General features: G+C 37.7%; 1 protein-coding gene and 1 pseudogene across 1 annotated transcript in view; one reads left to right on the forward strand and one right to left on the reverse strand.

Annotated features, from left to right (window-relative positions):
• Nucleotides 1-17,483, reverse strand: part of GTF2H1 (general transcription factor IIH subunit 1) — a 36,665-nt gene that overhangs the window by 7,127 nt on the left and 12,055 nt on the right. The window contains exons 4-14 of the mRNA XM_022583803.3: nucleotides 16,623-16,788; nucleotides 15,599-15,692; nucleotides 13,559-13,708; nucleotides 11,972-12,051; nucleotides 8,646-8,773; nucleotides 8,445-8,532; nucleotides 5,663-5,751; nucleotides 5,165-5,282; nucleotides 3,054-3,144; nucleotides 2,459-2,574; nucleotides 1,275-1,367 (exon numbers count right to left, since the gene is read on the reverse strand). Of these exons, the coding sequence (XP_022439511.2) occupies nucleotides 1,275-1,367; nucleotides 2,459-2,574; nucleotides 3,054-3,144; nucleotides 5,165-5,282; nucleotides 5,663-5,751; nucleotides 8,445-8,532; nucleotides 8,646-8,773; nucleotides 11,972-12,051; nucleotides 13,559-13,708; nucleotides 15,599-15,692; nucleotides 16,623-16,788 (1,213 nt within the window). The remainder of the gene's footprint in view (nucleotides 1-1,274; nucleotides 1,368-2,458; nucleotides 2,575-3,053; nucleotides 3,145-5,164; nucleotides 5,283-5,662; nucleotides 5,752-8,444; nucleotides 8,533-8,645; nucleotides 8,774-11,971; nucleotides 12,052-13,558; nucleotides 13,709-15,598; nucleotides 15,693-16,622; nucleotides 16,789-17,483) is intronic.
• Nucleotides 11,921-13,573, forward strand: LOC111179862 (heterogeneous nuclear ribonucleoprotein A1-like; annotated as a pseudogene).

Here is a 17,483-nt window from a genome sequence, read left to right on the forward strand (position 1 = left end):
AAATATTACTGATGAAGATTTTTCAACTGTAAAACTTGTTTTGATTATCCTACTCACTGAAACACTGAACTCTTAAGTTTGTACATACTACTTTTTTCCCTGTCACCTCTGAGAAGACTTGCATTAACACATAGAGAAACAATCTTGTGTGGTTGCTCTAGCCTTCCATTAAAAACAACGCTAAAAATCCTGGGCATAAGGTGACACTTCTCACTGCCTTACCCACTGCCATGCCCTGCTGTCAACCACGGAAGCTGAAGGCAGACCATAATCCAGGAACTGTTCAGCTTACTTTCATAGAATGGCAATTCTACCTTCCTCTGCATTGCTACATTTGTACTTGCTACTCAGGTTTTCAAAATAAATACCTTTAGGAACATACATATAGGTTGTAGATCTATAAAGAAAAGCATGTAGGTGATTATTACAAATCCTGGTTAGTCATGGCCTTGAGAGAGTGGGACAGGGACACTCAGGGTACTGGTTCTATTTTTACCATGATTGGTGGGTACACAGATACTTGTTTTACTATTTAAAAGAACAAATATATTTTATACACTTCTGAATGTATGATACATTTTACAATTAAAAAACTATTCCTGGGACTTCCCTCGTGGTCCAGTGGTAAAGAGTCCGCCTTACAATGCAGGGGACACAGGTTTGATCCATGGTCAGGGAACTAAGATCCCACATGCCACCGGGGAACTAAGCCCGTGTGCCGCAACTACAGAGCCCACGCACCACAACTAGAGAGAATCCCGTGCACCGCAAGGAAGAGCCCGCGGCGCCGCTACAAAAGATCCCGCATGGGGCTTCCCTGGTGGCGCAGTGGTTGAGAGTCCACCTGCCGATGCAGGGGACACGGGTTCGTGCCCCAGTCCAGGAAGATCACACATGCCGCGGAGCGGCTGGGCCCGTGAGCCACGGCCGCTGAGCCTGCGCGTCCGGAGCCTGTGCTCCACAACGGGAGAGGCCACAACAGTGAGAGGCCAGCGTACTGCCAAAAAAAAAAAAAAAAAAAAAAAAGATCCCGCATGCCTCAACGAAGATCCCACGTGCTGCAACTAAGACCTGATGCTGCCAAAAATAAAATAAATAAACGCTCTTAAAAAAACAAAAAAAAAAAGCAGCCTTAAAAAAACCAAAAAACCCCCCAGTATTCCCAGCAACAGAAAAAAAACAACATATATACTCATTTACAGGAAAACAAAGTAAATTTCATCATTTTACTACACAGAGAAAAATATTAGGCCAAAATTAAATTGTTGCCTTACATTTGTGCTTAAATACTGTCTCCGAATTTTTTCTTGGAATGGGCAGAGTTTTGTAACTTGGAATCGTTCCAAATTACTTTTCATTTTCACTACCTAAAAAAAGATGAGAGAAATAATGAATTACAGACTCTCAAAGAACCTACAGGGATCAAGAGAAAAACACACATAAGGTTTCTTTTTCTTTCTTCTTCTTTTTTTTTTTTTAAGATTAACTGGCTCCACCAGGCAGAGAAGCAATATCGAATATATTCAGATTCTTTTGGTTTATAATTCATATCCTTCCTGATGTTTTTTGTGCATGCGTATAAATGCATATGTAGAAAATATACAGTATACACTGTTTAAAAATTCCACTTGGTTTAACGGCAACATCTTTAAGTCATTAAATACTAAGTCGTCATTTAAAATGGATGTATCTTTAACCAATCCCCTTCTGGTAGATATTTAGACCATTTCTACACAGACAGTGGTAGAGAAACATCTCTATGGCTCAATCTTTGCATACATTCATTGTTAATTATTTCCTTAGGTTAAGTTTCTAAATGTTGAATTTCTGGGTCAAAGCGTGTTTTAAAAAGGTAGTACTTGTAGTGGAGGAAAGGACTCTCTTCTTCGCAACTTGGCCATCACTGATCATTCTAAGTTTTTTATCCTTTTACAAATTATAGATGAAAAATGTGCTTTTTATGTAGCTTTAAAGATAATTTATTTGAATACTGAGTATGAAAATTTCCTCTTAGGTTTATTGGGCCACTTGCATTCTTTAGTGAATCGCCTGTTAAAAATGTTTTGCCTATTATTTTAAGTGGGGTATTTATCTTTCTCTTAAAGATTGTTTATAAGAGCAGACTATATAGTAAAGCTATTACTACTTTCTTTTAAAATTGAATTATAGTTGATTTACAATGTTGTGTTAGTTTCTGGTGCATAGCAAAGTGATTCAGTTAACTTTTAAGATGCACGATTATAAGTTATGGGAACTGGTCTGGATCTCAAGTTTCTTTGTATACAAAATGGGTGTCAATACCTACTCCATCAGGATGCTGTGAGGCTTAAATGAAACAATATATGCAAAGTAGTGTTTGGCACATGGTAAACATTCAATACAATTTTCCAACTTCAAGATAACACTTCACTAAGTTACACTACTACAACAGCTGGCTGTGTTTGGAATGGGTTCTGACCTTTTCTTCTAGGAATGGCGTATTAACGGGAAAGCAGGACCAGAAGTGCCGTAGAAGTTCCCCAACAGCCACATACAGGTGTTTCAATTCAGACTGAATATCATTTGGCACCATCTCTGCAAAAGAAAAAGTGGTCCATAGGATAAAAGCTATTTTCCCCTGTGTGTGGTCTCTGAAAGAATGACAACTCAGAGAATAAATCTGAATGTGCACTCTGCCAATACTAAAACAGGATGTGCTATTCTGAGACAAGTTACTGATTTTGTGGCCGACAGACCACAGAATTTAAATTTCCTTGGGGTTTTGGAGGAATTTTCAGGTTTTGCTTTAAGAGGTAGGAGAGGAAAAAAAATGTGTGACGAGCAATGTCACACATTACTAGTGTGACACAGCAACGCGCCACTGTTTTTAATATTAAAACAATACTGAAACATCAACTCTTGTCTAAATATGCTTTAGGATCTGGATGCATAAAAACAAAACAAAAATCCCAGAAATGTCCCAAAGAGAAACCAATAAAACTTAGCACTCTTCTCAAATTGCTCTTCTGAGGTTATTTAGGTAAACGGACAGCAACATGAGGTCCAGCACATACGGTTTATGGCTTGCTGTGTCCCTCCCTGCATCAGTGCTCCTCCAGGTGACAGTGCTGTGATGGTACTACTGGCAGCACTGCTTGAGAGAACCTGAAAGAAATTAAGACAAAAAAGTGGTTTCTCTCTTTTTTGGCCATCTTTTTTACTTAACATTTCAGTTCTATAGCAAAATGTCCAATAAGTCTTCATTCCTGTATAAATACATAAGTTATAGCAACCAGAGTGAACCACTTTCCATGAGGCTAGAAACACAATATGTGTAGAAACAGAATACCTACCAATCTTCCAGGAATACCAGGCAAGTCCATAGGTGCTTCAAAATACACACGCTTTTGTCTAGTCAAGCCCCCCTGCCTTTTTTAATGTATAGTTGATTTACAATTTTGTGCTAGTTGCAGGTGTACAGCAAAGTGATTCAGTTACACATGTATATGCATATATCTATATATTTTTTTCATTCTTTTCCATTATAGTTTATCACAAGATACTGAATATAGCTCCCCGTGCAGTAAATTCTTATTGTTTATCTATTTTCTATATGGTAGTGTGCATCTGTTAATCCCATACTCCCAATTTATCCCTGCCCACCACCCCTCCTTCTCCTTTGGTAACCATAAGTTTGTTTTCTGTGTCTGTGAGTCTGTTTCTGTTTTGTAAATAAGTTCACTAGTACTTTTTTTTTTTTTTAAAGATTGGGAGTGAGTTATTTATCTATCTATCTATTTATTTATTTATGGCTGTGTTGGGTCTTCGTTGCTGCATGCGGGCTTTCTCTAGTTGCCGTGAGTGGGGGCTACTCTTCATTGCTGTGCATGTGCTTCCCACTGCAGTGGTTTCTCTTGTCGTGGAGCATGGGCTCTAGGTGCATGGGCTTCAGTAGTTGTGGCACGCAGGCTTATCAGTTGTGGCGCATGGGCTTAGTTGCTCCACGGCATGTGGGATCTTCCTGGACCAGGGCTCGAACACGTGTCCCCTGCATTGGCAGGTGGATTCTTAACCACTGTGCCACCAGGGAAGTCCCTGTACTATTTTTTAGATTCTACATAGAAGTGATATCATGTAATATATGTCTTTCTCTGTCTTAGCCAAGCCCTTACTTAACTACCAACTTAACTTATGAACTCTTAGCACTGAAGGTAAGAGTGCTAAGGTAAAACTGAGTTTAAGGAAAGAAAAAAAAGACAATAAAACAAATGTTAAATCCTTACTGGCAGCTGACATAAGAAAATCCAGCAAAGCAGAAATATATCATTTGTCACTTTTCAAGAAGTGAATACACCTAGCCAAAAGGGGAAAAAAACCCACATTCCCCACTGTATCCATATCAACATTTAGGGACATAACTGATCTATCTCTTCATTGAGTGCCTAACAAGTACCAAGGGCTAGCCATGGAGAGGAGCAAATCATTTGCTGAATAGCTCAAGCGCAGGTTTAGTGTGTCTCAGTGGAGTTTTTACAAGTAGAAACCTATGTGTGTATGGGCTGGATGAAAAAATATTTAACTTGGTGTGAAGAGCACATTACAGGACAACTATGAGTCAAGGGGACATGAATGTTCACTTTATTCCTATTTCCTTTTGTTAGAAATGTTATAATGCATTGTAACCAGAAGTTTCAGTGACCGCTGAGCTTGCCGACTAGTCACTGGCTACACTCAGGTAAACACATCCGAGGGCAGATGACCTCTTCATGTGTCTCAGATAATGAAATCACTTTTTTAGGGGTGTGCGGAAGAATCTAAATATTTAAGACTGACTACAGCTTAAAAAAGTTAGGTGGACCTACTTTGGCCCAAGGGCCAGATCTTGCACAAGTATAGTATCTAGAGAGTGATGTCCAGAAATTTGGGGAAATCTGGGATTTTTCCAATAAAACTGTGTATATGGAAGAAAAAATCAGCAATCACAAAACTCATTATCTTACTTTTCATCATCATCTTACCTTCAGGTATGCCAAATACCTCTTTCCTCTAGCTCTTTTTCAATTTATTAAGCAGAAATGTCTTTAAACCCCATTAAAGTATTAGTTTTACAGTTCAATGTGAATGTGCTCCTAAACTGAGAAAACAGAATGGGAATTCTGTTTTTCAAACAGTACAAGTCACCTACCTGAGTTAATTTGGGTGTATAAGCTTCCATTTCTTGTCTAATACTTTGAAAAGAATTAATAATGTCCTGACTTGTTGCATACTGTAGTGACTGGATTGGAGTCGGACCATGATAGTACCTGAAGATTAGCAAAGAAGAAATTACTAATCACACAGAATAAAGGTGCTCAACATTTGTCTTTCAAATATTTTAGCAGTCTCAAGACAACATTCTCCCCAAAGTAAAGAGTTAAAGATATTTCAATAATATAATTTAATTCCTGTAAGGGCAATAGGAAGAAAACAGCACAGATAGCCAAAATTTATTTTCTTGGCTTCCATCATTTAGGATCCTTTCCTGAGATGCACAAAGTAAATTTTTAAGGAAATAAGATACTGTATTTTATGGTAACAAACTAATTAAAGCTTGAGTTCTATACTTGCAGAATATATTCTGCAATGACTTGTAATATAAAACTATTCTGTCTCAAGTTAATTTAATATTAGTCACCAAACTTACCTGTCTGACTTCTTGAGGTTTAGTGCAATTGTTTTTATGGAATTATATTTTCCCAAGTCTTCATATTCAATGGACTCTTGTAACTTCACCTGTAATTATCAACACAACACTTTTTATTGTAAAGTTCTCTTACAAAAGTAATGAACATGACTGAAAAAGCAAAACTGTACAGAGGATAAAATATGAAGTCTTCCCAAAATGAATCTCACTTCCTAGACATGACTGCTCTACAAATGGCTGAACCCATTTTTTTTCACCATCCACTTACACAGAGTACTTGTTTTCCTACACTCTGACCAAACTAAGCATTACTGAACCTTTAATATTTGAAAATCTGGTAGATGAAAATGTGTATTTTACTATTTTTCTCCCCAAATAAATATAAAAAAATAATTTACATGTGTTGCAAATACTTTTCTTCCAATTTGGTGTTTTTCAATTTTAATTATTCCCTTTATGCTTATTCTTTCTGTGGGTTAATTTTTTGCTTAAATCTTTGATCCACTTAGAATTATTTTGAAGTAAGTAGTAAGGTAGGGAATCTGAGGGTTTTTTAGAATATTAAATTATTAATCAGTCCCCCTAACACCATTTGTAGAATAATGTCTTTCCCCACTGATTCTGAAATGTCATGTTTATCATATATGTATTTAATTCCTCCATGTAATAAATATTTGGGTTTACTTCTGGATTCTTTATTTTGGTTTTACTACTGTGTTTTCTCCTGGACTAGTAACAAAATGCTATATTTCTACAGCCTTATAATAAAAACACATTAATTATAAGACACATGGTGACAATCTATGTAAACATTTGGGAAAACAATTTTACAATATTTCATCCCTACAGAGCTATGGAATTCATCTGGTTAGCTCTCATCTGTAGCTTCCCAGACTAGGATCAAAACGTTTAAGATATTAAATATACCTCAAAAAAGATCAATCTGAAAACAGTATTTTAAACTGCCCCTATTTTAAGAGTCTGAATAGTCCTCTTGTAGTATAGGAACAAATCTGACCTCAGCATGCTATTCAGAGTAACACATCCATCAGTCCCACCTTACCTAGACTCAGCCTAAGCTTTTATTACTTTCTCAGCTCTATACCCTTGAGCCAACTTCAAAGCATACTGATGTCTTCATTACCTTTCCCATATGTCAAGCTCATTTCTACCCCTGCTGTTACCTTACCCAAGTCATGTCCCAACCTAACCTCTTATATAAATCCAAATCCTAAGCCTCTGCCAAGGCCTAGTTATTCACCTAACTTTCATACTTAACTGAAAGCTCCATGAATATAATACTTCTGGATCTCTCATTCTATAAATCCCTTGCAGAACACACAGCAGACAACTATTGACTTGAAAAAACATCTATAGAGTCAGTTTATCACTGAATATTGTGAAAATTCACACAATGATTTTTGACAATTCTTTCACTACCAAGAATCACAGGTACTTAGTGCAATATTGCAAAGAAAAGCATCACTTCCTAGATTTCTTCTTTAGCATCTCTAACTTACACTTTAGATTCACTTTGCCTAGTTCAGAAAAGAAATATCTTACTGACTTTGATAATTTTAAAGGTGTATATCCCTGTAGAAACATATTAAGTAACTGAAATATATAAAAGACTCGCCTATAATCCCCTTTTAAAAATCATAAACTTAATTATATTATATTAGTCTGTTCTGTGAACTTCATCTACTTGCTCACTCTTTGGTTCCTATTGTAAATCACACAATTACTATACTTTAAATTGTTTTATAATTATTCTTTTCATTTTGTTTTACCTGTAGACACTAAATTCTTTGAGGACAAGAACCCAATCTTATTCTTTCTTGTTTCCCACCACCTAATATGGCATGTAAGGCAACTCAAAAATGGTTTCCTGAATTTAATTTTAATGAACTGAACTATCGTATGGTATATGTGAACTCTTTAATTCAACATATCATTAATCCTTTTAAAAAGCCATTAATTGCTGCATGCATCAATCTCCATTGTATGGATGTATCACGGATATTAGGATGGTTGCTATTTTCTCAATTATAATACTGCCATGAGTATCTGTATCTGAATCTTTGCACACATCTTTATTTTTTTTAAAAATAAATGTCCAAAGTGGAATACTATCCAGAAGTGGAATTAAGGGTATAAACCTTCAAAAATTTAATACATATTGCCTGACTGCCCTCTAAGGAAGCTTTATCATAACTTATTTTTATAACGAGGGAGGGAGGAACTTAAAAAAACTGAGGGATAGCGAAGCTTGGCAAAGTTGCAGGGAGAGAAGAAACATACAAGTAGGTAACTGTTCATATTCCCCCACAACCTCTTTTCAGTATTTAATGAAAGACATTTCCAGTTCTGAAATGCCAGGTTTAACATGAGGGCCAATCTTATCTTTTAAAATCACATACACTAACCTTTAGTTTTTTCTTTCTGTCATATTGTCTTTGTTGATACTCTTTCCCAGAAAATAAAACTGTATGTTAATATGTGTATGTGTCTACAGGTGAAGGAAAAAAATAAAAATAAATAAAAAAATAAAACAAAACAATAAAAACAGTTAACAGACTTGAGTCCATGGAAAGCAGGCTGGCAGGCCAAAACTGAGGAAGTACTCTTTAAAATGTTCTACAATTTAAGCCAAATGCTTAACATCTTGGCCAAAAGGAACTGAGTCATCTGAACTGATCAAGGGTCAACATAAGGTACTCGCAGTTACATAAGGTATCTGGAGAAATGTGAGCCGTAAATGTCCCAGGCTTTTTACCCATACCCTTTTCACTGCTGGCTGAAAGCAATCTACATCTCCAGAATTTCCATCAATGCTGCTGGGCTCGCCATTTTGCTCATTTTGTGCTTCTCTGAAAACAAAGGAAAAAAAATTAATGTTGAAAACCACAGGCAGAACAACAACAAAACTCCATCTGGCTATCATGGAAAACCCAGTTACTGCATCTTAGCATGTGTACTTAACTGTTTCCTGAGACCTGCTGCCAGGACCATGGCACTGTGATGGTTAAATCTCTTGATGATGGCAGCATTACTATTCTCTCTTATGGATTTAGAATTAGAAGTAGATGGCACAGAGGAAATGCCATAGCCCTGTGAGAAACAATTTAGTAGATTAAAAATTAAAATAAACTTCTGGTTTTCTTATCTATTATGAGAGACATGTTGAGCCGTAAAAACTTTCTGGATGACAGGACTTTATTAATTCTGAGCATTATCAAATACTTACAGGTAAACATTTAAAAATAAGTGACATTATACACACAAAAAAATGAACAAATACTACTAACTGCTTTTAGTATCACAAAAATACCTTAACTGTTAAGTGCTGCATTTTTTTCCTAAAGAGCAATTTTGGATCTAGATTAAAATACTAGTTAGTGGGACGCTGGGCTGTAAGTCAGTACACTTAGTTAAAACTCATAGGGGCTACGAAAGAAGAAGTGGTCACTCCCACCGGAGTGGGGTACAGGGAGGGTAGGGTAGGTTCAAAAAAGCTTCACGGAGCACCATAAGATGAATAGGTGCTTGCAAGGCAAAAACGGAGACATTTCAGGAAGAGGAAACTAAACAAAGGTATAGAAGTAATGTAATACATATTGTGCCATGGGTTTGTATGTAGTTCGGTATTCCTGGAATGAAGGGTGGGCCAGGGATTGGTGGGACATAAGGTTAAAGAGGTATGAGAAAGATCATAAAAACTCATATGCCATTCATTCATTTATCAAATAATTACTGAGTGCCTAATACCTCCTATGTGATGGGGATAGGCCAGTAATAGGAACAGTCAGTCTCATGGAACTTACAGTCTACTGAAAGAAGACTGACAACTGACAAGTAAAACAAGGTAAAAATAAGACCATTTTTGATAGTTACAGACGCTATGAAGAAAATAAAGAAAAGAAATGGAGAAAATAAAGACACAGTGTAGTGACTGGAATGGGAGGAGATACTTTAGATAGGGAGGTTAGGGAAGGTCTCACTGAAGAAGTAACATTAGAACAGATGTCCAAAAGATGGGTAGAAGCTAGTTAGGTAGAAGAACAGGAAGAAGGAACAGCAAGTGCAAAGGCCCTGAGGTAGAAAAAGCTTGATACGGACCTTAAAGAAGGCAATTATGTTTGGAGCACGAATCGAGTGGAAACAGCCCCAACTGAGGGAGAAGTAGGCAGAGGCCAAATCAAGAAGAGCACGGTAGGAGTTTTGATTTTATTCTAAGTTCAATGAGAAACCACTGAAGAGTTTTACATAAAGGGGGCATTATGATCTGATTTGTAACTCTTACTGCTAGGGAAGAATAAACTATAGGGAATAAACGTTGAAATAAGAAGATCAATTAGGAGGTTAATGCAAGCAATGAAGCAACGGTACCCTAAAAGCAAGAGGGTGTAAGTGTCTACAGAGACAGAGGAGATGTAGACAGATCAGAGATGTGTTGTTGAGTACTTGTTGATCAACTGAATGTTGGAGGTGAAGAAAGGGGAGGAATCAAGGAGACTCCTAGGTTTTGGCTTGAGTAACTGAGGCCATGGTAATGGTTTTGTTTTTTTTAAACTGACATACGGATGACCCAGGAAGAAATAGGTTTTTGAGAATGGGAATCAAAGGTTCTATTTTGGATATGTTATGTTGAAGGGTGTCTGTGAACTACCTAAGTGAAGATATCAAGTAGGGAGTTGGATATATGATTTTGGAGTTCTGGGGTTAGACAGACCAGGACTAACTGGGAGTCATCATTACATAATTAGAATTTGAAGCAATGGAATGGAAAGAATGTATTTACAAGGAGGCTCAAGTCTGTATCCTGGGACAGAACTACTAGAGGATGACAGGGGAAAAAGAAGCATTAAAGGAACAACTGAATCAACCAATTAAGAGGATTGGATATATAAATTTTTATATATCCTTACAAGGGAACACTAGTTGCAAGTCTGTACCCTTAAACAACATCTCTCCAATTTTGCTACCCCTCCCCAAGGTCAGAACTATTAACCTCATTTTACAAGAAAACTTAGAAAAATGTTTATAAACTACAGTTTAAGCCAGGTAAGTCTATGTGCTTAACAACTGTGTGGTGTAGTTAGCTCAGATTGATAGTGATAACAGGAAAAGTGAAGAAAGGTATGCACAACATACCACCATTTTTATTAAAAAAAAATTAAATTCCCCCTCCACTATATTAAGCTGTATCTTTTTAAAAAAATATTTAAATTTTAATTTAATTTAATTTTATTTTTGGCCACGCTGCGCAACATGTGGAATCTTAGTTCCCCGACCAGGGATAGAACCCACGCCCCCTGCATTGGAAGCGCGGAGTCTCAACCACTGGACCGCCAGGGAAGTCCCTTAAGCTGTATCTTAAGCTTCGTTTTCTCCAGGTGATTAAAGAGGGCCACGTTTGTAATGTGTTGAGATTCACCAAGGAAGTGACTGAATGCTGAGAATTTTCAAGAAAACAACTGAATTTCATTAGGGAAATGACTCACTGGGACATCAAGGAATACTTTGTTAATTTAATAATTTAGACTATAGGACACAATTTTAACATTGGTTTTCTCACCAGGTGCATGCATACACCAAGAGGAAAAAGGAGGGGGGGAAGGAAGGAATGAGCATGTTTATATGGCCAACAGAATAGTAGCCAAAGGAAGGGCAAGAAAATTAAAAGGTAACAGTGTCAAGAGAATACCTGAGGAAAGCAGGTTCCTTCCTAGCCTAGAAGATAGAGGCAGGGATAGAATTAGCCTTGATCAGAAGGGATCACCTATTTCTCCGTGATTGGATAAACTTCTCAGTCTGGAGTCAGAGGTAGGTGCTGAGGTAGGTGCTCATACTTGATGGTCTAGCTGTTGAAACATATTGGGGCTAATATAGGGTAAGGGTCATGACTGTGCTCAAGATCTGGCAAATAGTGGGCAACCAACAATGTTAACTTTTCCCCGTATACTAGTATTTAGGCACATTTACTTAGATTAATGTTAGATACAGCATAAAAAACATCGTGTTAAACCTTCATTAATACCTAGGCAACTGTTGATGGGGGAGCTAGAAAATTCTTTTAAAAAATGTTTTACCAATTCATATGGAAATTTCAGTTCTCCAAGGCAATCTTAATAATAAACAGTGCTCTTGAAAAGCACTTTTGATAAACCACTCCAAATAACAGTATTTTGTTTGTTTTACCTTCTAACAAGTTAGAATATCTATACTCAAGGCAATTTTAAAATTATACAAATGTTGAAGACTAGGAAAAGACTGTTTTCTCTCGTAAATCCTTTTACTACTACTTACCTCATCTAATGGTTTATCTTCCAAAGCTGTCAAATCAAGTAGTGGGTTTTTCACTCCCAATGAAACCATTGTTTTTAACCCTAGAAAATCAATGAAACAAAAAGTGATTAAGTTTTCCTTTCTCAGAAATAAAAAAATTCACTAACAGCATTAATGACGAGAGCAGCAAATTAAATGCTAGAGTGTTTCTGCCCATGGATGCCGCCGAGTAAGCATCGTTGACGTCTCCCCGCCCCCTCCACTGCCGTCATGTCTAAGTCAGAGTCCCCCAAAGAGCCCAAACAGCTGCGGAAGCTCTTCATCGGAGGTTTGAGCTTTGAAACAACCAATGCGAGTCTGAGGAGCCATTGTGAGCAGCGGGGAGCGCTCACAGACTGTGTGGTAACGAGGGATCCAAACACCAGGCGCTCCAGAGGCTTCGCGTTTGTCACATATGCCACTGTGGAGGAGGTGGATGCGGCCATGAAGGCAAGGCCACACAAGGTGGATGGAAGAGTGGTGGAACCAAAGAGGGCCGTCTCAAGAGAAGATTCTCAAAGACCTGGTACCCACTTAACTGTGAAAAACATTTTTGTTGGTGGCATTAAAGAAGACACTGAAGAACATCACCTAAGAGATTATTTTGAACAGTATGGGAAAATTGAAGTGACTGAAATCATGACTGACCGAGGCAGTGGCAAAAATAGAGGCTTTGCTTTTGTAACCTTTGATGACCATGACTCTGTAGACAAGACTGTCATTCAGAAATATCACACAGTGAACGGCCAAACTGTGAAGTAAGGAAAGCCCTATCTAAGCGAGAGATGGCTGGTGCTTTATCCAGCCAAAGAGGTCGAAGTGGTTCTGGAAATTTTGGTGGTGGTCGTGGAGGGGGTTTTGGTGGGAATGGCAACTTTGGTCGTGGAGGAAACTTCAGTGGTCGAGGTGGCTTTGGTGGCAGCCGCGGTGGTGGGGGATATGGTGGCAGTGGGGATGGCTATAATGGATTTGGTAATGATGCAAGCAGTTTTGGAGGCGGTGGAAGCTACAGTGATTTTGGCAGTTGCAACAATCAATCTTCAAATTTTGGACCCATGAAAGGAGGAAACTTTGGAGGCAGTAGTTCTGGTCCCTACGGTGGTGGAGGCCAATACTTTGCCAAACCCCGAAACCAAGGTGGTTCCAGCAGCAGCAGTAGCTACGGCAGTGGCAGAAGGTTTTGATTACTGCCAGGAAACAAAGCTTAGCAGGAGAGGAGAGCCAGAGAAGTGACAGGGAAGCTACAGGTTACAACAGATTTGTGAACTCCGCCAAGCACAGTGGTGGCAGGGCCTAGCTGCTATAAAGAAGACATGTTTTAGACAATACTCAGGTGTATGCTCAAAAAAACTCGAGGACTGTATTTGTGACTAATTGTATAACAGGTTATTTTAGTTTCTGTTCTGTGTAAAGTGTAAAGCATTCCAACAAAGGGTTTTAATGTAGATTCTTTTTTTTGCACCCATGCTGTTGATTGCTAAATGTAACAGTCTGATCATGATGCTGAATAAATGTCTTTTTAAAATAAATAAATAAATAAATAAATGTGTGTCAAGGATAAACAGTTACCTTTTTCATCTATTTTGGCACATTCTGCAAAGAGGTCCTTTGACCCAGTATTCAGCCGGTCCCTGTGAAAATAATGGGACTGAAAGAAACGTGTCCAGAACTCCTTTTCTGTCATGTTGTGGGGAACATTTTCTGCATATTTCATTTTTACTGTGAAAAAAACCCATAATAGTAACATAGTGAATTTCCAATTCTTAAAACCCCTCAAATTAGTTTCAAAATAGACTAACAGCAAAACTAGATTATGAAAGTATTCAACTTTACAAACTGTATATAATAATTGTAAATATAAAATATAACTTGAGAGATTAGGTGAGGCACTACCCTTATGAATCTTAACAAATTACAAACAAAACCTTATTTTGAATATTTATTTATTTGGCTGTGCCGGGTCTTATTTGAGGCATGCAGGATCGTCGTTGCAGCACGCAGGCTCTAGTTCCCTGACCAGGGATCGAACCCGGGCCCCCTGCATTGGGCGTGCGGAGTCTTAACCAATGGACCACGAGGGAAGTCCCACAAAACCTTATTTTGTACCAAGAAAATTGACGAGTTTCAAAGTTTTAGTGGAAACACCAAGCTTTTTGGAGTGAGACTTGAATCTGCTTATTTGATCACTTATATATGGACACTTTTAATCCAAGGCACCGTGTTAGGTGCTGGGGAAATAAATAAAGATCTCCATAACCCAATGGACTATCAGTTCGGCACTCCAGATGCTTACACATTATTCAATAAGTAAAGAGATTAAGAGGTTTAGGTCTCTTAAGCTGGAGAGCCTAAGTTTAAAATTCTAGGTCTGCCACTTATACTGTCTGTGTGATGCTGGACAAATTGCTTAATCTTTCTTTATCTTGGCTTCCTCATCTGTAATGTGGGGGTAATGATAGTACCTACTTCATAGGTACTATCTGTGATGATTAAATGAGTTAATATACATAAAGGCCTTAGAATGGTGTCTGGCACACAGTAAACACTACATAATTATGTTATTATCAGAAAGATAAGAAAATAATTACATTATAATGTGGTAAGACACAGAGCCCTATGGAAGGAATGGGGAGGGGGCTTATATCTGCCTAAGATAGTCAGGATTTTACAGAAGTGGCAATGAAGTGATGCTTGAGCTGAGTCCTGTGTGAGAGAGATGTTTCCTAAGGACTAAAGGGGCAGGAGTGAGGAAGTATAAAGAGAGAATAGTGTATAGCTTGAGTGCTTTGTTTAGTTAGAAGAATGACTGAAGCAGCTGCTCTCAACCTTGGCTGCACATCGTAAATCACTAGAGCTAGAATCAAAACATTTATACTTTTAGGATGATTTCTGCAAGGGAGGCAGCATGAAGGATGATCTGAGTTAGTGCTGTAGAGACTCATTTATTGATGCCTCTGGAGCATGTCATCTTACTCATGTATGTTAAAGGGTATATAAAGTTTAGGAACTTCCCTGGTGGTCCAGTGGTAAAGAATCCACCTTCCAATGCAGGGGACGCAGGTTCGATCCCTGGTTGGGGAACTAAGATCCTACATGCTGCGGGGCAACTAAGCCCGCGTGCTGCAACTACTGAGCCCGCACACCTCAACTGGACAGCCCGTGTGCCGCAAACTACAGGGCCCACACACTCTGGAGCCCATGTGCTCTGGAGCCTGCATACCACAACTAGAGAGAGAAAAATCAGCAGGCCACAACTAGAGAGAAGCCTGCACGCTGCAACGAAGAGCCCATGCGCCGCAACTCAGACCCAATGCAGCCAAAAATAAATATATACATAAAAAAGAAAAAATAACTTAAATATTAAAGAAAAAAAAGTTTAAGAACCACCAATGGAAAGAATGGGAAAGTCATCATACCAATGGATTGATGACAGCACATTATATGCTAAGCCATTAGTATCTACCACATGTCAGGCACTGGATAACGTACTTTACATATTTTATAGCACTTCATCAGGAATAAAGGTAAAGCCTTTTGCTTTTCAATGATACATTACTGAATTCATCCAAACAAATATTTTAACTATCTGAAAGAACTGATTCTTCTTACCTGCTGGATAGGTCCTAAATATGGACTCAATGATATCAGTCGTTAAATTGTATCTCAGACCATTACATCCATCTGTTTGGGGTCGGACATCAGCCTAAAATAAAGACCACATATATATCTGTATTTGTTAGAATATTGGGGGAAGATGTCTAAGAACCCAATGAACACTGGACAAAGGTGGAAAAACAGACTCTCTGAATGAAATAGAGACAGAGATAAGTCTCTCACCTATACTTTTGGCATAGAGACAGGGCTCACAGAAGCCTGACCTGGTTTCACATAATTTTAGTGAACTGTAAAATCTGCTTTTTGAAAATATAACATGGTCAAATAGGCACATTTAAGTGTGGCCAAAGGCAGATATCTAGTGGAGATTTAACATAAAACTTATACAGTTACCAAATATTTAACTATTTGGTTACTAAGTAGTTAAATATTATCTGATTGGTTTCTTTAGAAGGCCTTATTAATTCAATTCACTGCTAAGCACTCAGAAAGATGCCAAACACGTAACTGCTACTCAAATTTTTGTTAAATGTATAAATACTGCTTTGGTTTTACCGTCACTTTCTAATTCCATACATAAGGTAGTCTCAATTTTCCTCTTAAGATACATTTTACAAATCTTACTTTTTTATAACCTGGTGGTCATTATACGTTTAAACTTTGCATTGTAAGTAAAATATTGCAATCATTAAAAAAAGGTAGCTGAAAGCCCTAAATTTAAAAGTAATAGGGGAAGTAAGCATTAGTCCAGGTGCTATAAGATTCTTTTTCAAAAGTCCATTTGATTTCCAGCATACTAGGGTCAAGTCCAGAAAACTAAGAAAATATAACTGGCAAAAAATATATAAATTAAAGAAGATACTGTATGTATTTTAAAAATTATTTTAGAAGAATACCATGGATACTGAAGTATCCACTAATTTACTTGAAGAAAATGCTAAATTTTACAAAAGAAGTGGCATCGTTAACACATATACCACGGTTTTTTTCCCTTTAGAAATCTAGAAGGGTCACATACCAGAAATGCTGCAGAAATGCCAACATCCTGCTTATGATTAGATGTGGAAGAACTCTCTGTTGCATTCACATTTAAACGATTGGCCCAGAATTCCTCAGCACTGATCACCTGACTCACAACAAGGTCTTTATAAAGCTGAAACAAAACAGGATCTTCTTGCAGCATTCTGGTGATAGAATATATCGAACATATTGAACTTTTAGAATAAAACACCATTTAGGTAACATTCAAAAAAGACTTTAGCCACATGAAACACCCAACTTTCATTTTGTGATGACTGAGCGGCAGAGGTCATTTAGTTCATTTGTCAGTAATTAAAAGCAAAAAAACATTTTTGGAGGAACAAATGTAAGTGCAGATAAACAGAAGTCAGTCTGAAGAAGCAAAGGCTAAACTCTTTGAAGGCATGGATTTGGTCTTATTCATCCCTATATTCCAGTGATACAAAGGCTGTATTTGTACTGTACTGTATTCTCTTTCACAAAAAGGTGAATGGGGAAGAGAGATTTTCTAGCAACTAGTTTTTCATGGTGATAAGCCCCTGGAGCCATAAGCACAGAAAGATAATTCATCTTATCAGAAATTCTCATTATTTTAGATGTTTTCTCAACTTTTTTACAGTATGACTACTTTCAGGTTTCTTATTCACATACACATTTCTAATGGTTTAGTATCTTCTCTGTGACAAAGAACTAGAGAATTAAGGGACCTTATTAGCACCTTCGAATCGCAGTTCTGTTCCTAATCAGATGTTAGGTTTGAGGCAGTTCGTCTGAGTTTATCTCATCTGCCGAAAGCCAAAGCTAGTAAGATGCTAAAGTTAATAACCAAACACAGAGGTAAAGATAACGAAGGCCGTAT

The sequence above is a fragment of the Delphinapterus leucas genome, chromosome 7 (genome assembly GCF_059928025.1).
Source record: "Delphinapterus leucas isolate spDelLeu-1000000601 "Yukka" chromosome 7, BTC_Dleu_Yukka2, whole genome shotgun sequence".
Taxonomy (NCBI): Eukaryota; Metazoa; Chordata; class Mammalia; order Artiodactyla; family Monodontidae; genus Delphinapterus; species Delphinapterus leucas.